Raw genomic sequence first — 4,289 nt, 5'->3', positions numbered from 1 at the left:
AAATTAGACTTGCAATGCTAGGGAGAGCTCTTGGCTGTCACCATGTTCCCTGATGGAGCACTTCATGGGAAGCAAAGCCCTCGCTGACATTATCCTGGCTCCACAGATGGAAGTCACTACAGTGCTCACTCTTGCCCCTGATCATACTCCTGGGAGGTGGCCATATCCACTTCCTTCTAGTCACCAGAAACTGGTCTCCAGTGACACCAGTCAGCACTGGCTCTCTTCTCCCTGACTGCCATTGACTCAGGCGGAGCAGGATTTAAAGCTGGCTCCCAAGCCCACAAAATCAATGGAAATCTTCCCCAGAGTTTGGACCCAGGCCCTCACTCAGGAACTGAGTGCCCTTCTTGTTTGCCATGAACACTTTGCACCATCCCGCCCATGTACCGTGGTGCTCCGTTTCGCCTTGCGACCTTTACCATTGGGCAGCCAACCTCTGCTGGCCATTGGGACCATTGCCAGGAAGCCGATTCACCTGGATCCTGATGGACCAGCATGTTTTCTAAGCAGTGGAAACAGGGAAGCACCCATAAGATCCATTGCTGGTTCCCTAAGAGTGCCCGTAACGGGTTGGCTGGCCACAGGCCCCCATTTTCTACTATGACAGGACCACTGCTGTCCATCAGTGCTGTTGTTATGATGCTCTGATCGCTGCTGTCCCATGCCCAGTGGACAAAGTCAGCTGGAAAACAACAAGATGAGACTCACTGGACTAGCTGTGCCTTTCCCGGTGACCTGCCTGCTGAATCTGGAGCTCACCATAAAGGTCCCAGCTGGAGTTCAGTGCTTTACGGGGACCTGTGAGCTGTCACAGGGTGGTGGGACCTTGGACACAGGGAAATATAGAAAGTGAGCAGTCTCAAGCCCTCTCTCAGATGCCATTTGGATTCACCTTCTCAAGTCCTACGGTTTCTCTTTAGAGCATGGGCAGGCCACCACCTGGGAAAGCTCTCACTTGCATAGGAGCTTCTGGGCTGCCAGCACCACATCCTGGAGGCAATGATCCTTGGTCTGCCTAGCTGCAATCAACAGGCCTTGCTCCCAGTTGCCCTGAGCCCCCTGAACCCCATGTGGACAGCTTGAGTCCTTCTTGAGGTTCCCTCTCTGTTGCCAAAGTGGCATATAAAGAGGTCTTTGGGTAGGTGGGAATCCAGCCTGTTATGTTCCCCATCTATCTGCACTGCAAAGCTGAATGCTGCTCTTGCATACAGACAGAAGAGTTGGTGCCTGTGGGCACCAATCAGCAGGGGGAACCAGGGTCCAATTTAGGAAGATGTTTTACACATGTGCTTAACTTTAAGCAGGGTCCGCACTGGCATCACCACCTTGCTCACAGCTAGGCGCAGGATTGAACGCTTTTTTGAAGAGGGTCTAGGCTGTCTTCCTTCTACATGTCACACTTGAGTGCGTGAGATAGCACAGCATTAGCAATATGTACATCATATCTGGGCCATATCTGAGAGGCTAACGTGCTCCCCAACACAGCTGAGTCTACAGACCCATAAGTCCTGACCTGACACCCATCTGCAAGCAGACACCCCTGCCCTGGGAACAACAGCCAGAGGAAGGGCACTTGGCATCATTCCTACATCACCTGCTACCTTGCAACGGGCAGACTCTTAAAGCTTCAGCCTGGATAAAGATCCAAGGAGTTGGGTTGTTTTGCTGAAGTCCTTGTTTCTCTGGGAATCAAGTGCAAGTTGCTTGAATTTCTGGTGCTCCCTCACGTTTCCAGGTCAGGAGCACAGGAAGAATAGGATCAGAGTGCTTTTTTTGCTACAACCTGGCCATCACCAAAGCCCTGGCTGTCACCAAGGAATGGGGAGGAGCCAGAAACGAAAATGCAGCATATGTCAAACTGCTGAACTTCCAAAGAGCTGCTCAGCTCACTTGGGATGCCAGGGCACGCTGGCTCACTTGAGCCTCAGCTGGCTCATGCCAACCCCCAAGTGACATCATGGGCTCTAGCAATGCTAGAGATCCTTTTCCGATCTAAGTCAGCAGTCTGGTTTCAATGAAGTCAATGGGCATGACTCCCATTGACTTCATGGGGACCAGGATTTGGCTCTCGCAAGACATTACCTTTCTTGCGATCTCCAGAGCTTTGCTCCGTTAGCCAATGTGGCTAAAAAAATGACCCAAAGAATAGAAAACCTGTCAGCTTGAAACTAATTTTACCGCAAAGACTTATCAAAAAAAGAAGAGGAGGAAGAAATGCAACCAAGAAATAAAAAAACAACCCCAAGGGGCGTGAGCGGCGGGGGAAAGAGGATGGCAGCAAGTGAATAAGTAACAGTCACGGCATATTCCAAAAGGGCCGAAAAAGCTGTACTAGAAAAACAGATGCGTGTCAGAGTATAACAACATACACCCACGGGTCTGTTACCTAAGGAGCACTGAAGAACTGAGTCAGGGTGGAGGGGTTGGTCGCAGGCAAGCTCACACCTCTCCGAGCACATCATCCCTCGGACGATCGCTGGCGGGAGTAGGTCGCACATGCACGGTCGTGACGGTCTGGGTGCCTCGTCAGATCTCGGTGGACTCTATTCGCTCCAGCCGGGAGGGAGTCCAGGGTTTTTTGTCCTCGCTGTGAGGCGAGCTGGTCGTCTTGCTGGTCATTTCGTTCACCTTGTGCTCCAGGATCTGGTTTTTCTGGTACATCTCCACGTAGTTGAGCTGCAGCTGCTTCTGGTACTTGATCACCTTTTCCTTCTCCTCCTGCCAGGTGCGTCGCTCCTCCTCAAAGTCCACCACCTGCTGCCCCCGCTGCTGGCGCTCCAGCTTCAGCTCTGTCTGCAGCCGCTCGACCTCCTTCTTCAGGATGTTGATGCTGTCCTCGTTCTGGCGTTTCATCTTGGCCTCGTCGCTCTCGCAGGCCAGCGGGTCCTGGAGCTTCTCACTGAGTTCAGGGGGGAAAGGCCCTGGGTGGCCCATGCTGGCCAGCGTCTGCTTGAGGCCGGAGACCCTGAGTTCACAGTGGTTCAGCTTTTCCCTTAGCATCTGCACCTCGTTCATCTTCCTCTGGAGCTCGTTCTCGCAGATCTCCAGGTTGACGCTCTTGGAGCTGTAGGAGTCCTTCAGGGTGAGGATCTGCTCTTCCTTCTCCCGCAGGAAGTTCTTCCCTTCCTTGAGCTGTGTCCGCAGTCCCACGATCTCGTTTAGCTTCTGGGACACGTCCGCTTGGGAGTCCTTCAGCTGCTGCTTCAGCAGGGAGATCTCGCCAGCCTTCTGGCACACCTGAAAGAGCAGGCAGGGGACACGGTGAGATCACAACACGGGGACTTAGCATGGTGAATCGGGGGCAGAGTCCTTCCCCCGTTACGCTGGCCATATGCTCACAAAACCCTGTAGAAATTGATGGACTTCCACTGCATAAGACCCTTGTCATGAAGGGGAGACTAGTGATTCTCAACCAGGATGCTGCGGCACCCTGAGGTGCCTTGAGACCCTTTCAAAGGGGTGCCACACAATGCTAGCACTATTAGGTGGGCAAACATGACTCACAAGAGAAAGCCAGAGATTTCAAAGAGGAACCCAGGGTGTTAAAAATCATTCTGTCCTGACGTGGGCTTGCTGAGTTGTTTGCAACAGAACAATTTTTCTGTTAGTTTTCTGTAGTTGAATAAATTTTTACTTTACAGTGAGGGCTGCCAGGGTCTGGACTGGGCTCCCAAGGGAGGTGGTGCTCTCTCCTACCTTGGGGGTCTTCAAGAGGAGGCTGAACAGATATTTGGCTGGGGTGATATGATCCCGGCACCCATTCCTGCCTGGGGCAGTGGGTCGGACCTGATGATCTGTTTAGGTCCCTTCCGACCCTAAGTACTATGATACTAAATGAGTAGCATTTTTCTGAGGGTGTCCTTGAGCCTATCAAGTGGTGTCTTGGGCCTGAAAAGTTGGCGAACTCCTGCCTTTGATGCTTGCCTAGCTCTGTCCTGTTGACAAGGCCAGAAGAGCCTTTATTTTCTGGGAGGGTCTTGCATTAACCAGCCAAACTAAAATGCTATCCAAGGGCCTGATCCCAAACCCACTGAAATCAATGAGGGCTTTCTCCACTGACTTCAGCAGGCTATAGATCAGGCTCTAAATATGCCAACAGCAGTGTCATCTCAGAACTAAAATGCATTTGGCCTTTTTGCCCTGTGGCTATTCTCTCTGGCTGGAGGGGACAGGACTAGGGGCAACGGCCTCAAGCTGTCACAGGGGAAAATTAGGTTGCAGATGAGGAGGAACTTTCTGCCTATTCGGGTGGTCAGGCATTGGAACAGGTGCCTAGGGAAGCTGGG

General features: G+C 52.2%; 1 protein-coding gene across 8 annotated transcripts in view; it reads right to left on the bottom strand.

The window, feature by feature from the left end:
• Positions 1 to 2,160: 2,160 nt before the first annotated feature.
• LZTS3 (leucine zipper tumor suppressor family member 3) overlaps positions 2,161 to 4,289 on the bottom strand; it is a 142,886-nt gene continuing 140,757 nt past the window's right edge. For all 8 annotated transcript variants that reach the window (XM_019526072.1, XM_019526075.1, XM_019526069.1 and 5 more), the window contains one exon: positions 2,161 to 3,240. In XM_019526072.1, coding sequence (XP_019381617.1) covers positions 2,530 to 3,240 — 711 coding nt within the window. In that variant the 3' untranslated portion in view covers positions 2,161 to 2,529. The remainder of the gene's footprint in view (positions 3,241 to 4,289) is intronic.

Source organism: Gavialis gangeticus, unplaced genomic scaffold (assembly GCF_001723915.1).
Source record: "Gavialis gangeticus isolate Ggan-Ray unplaced genomic scaffold, GavGan_comp1, whole genome shotgun sequence".
NCBI lineage: Eukaryota > Metazoa > Chordata > Crocodylia > Gavialidae > Gavialis > Gavialis gangeticus.
This window is presented reverse-complemented; position numbering and strand designations above follow the sequence as displayed.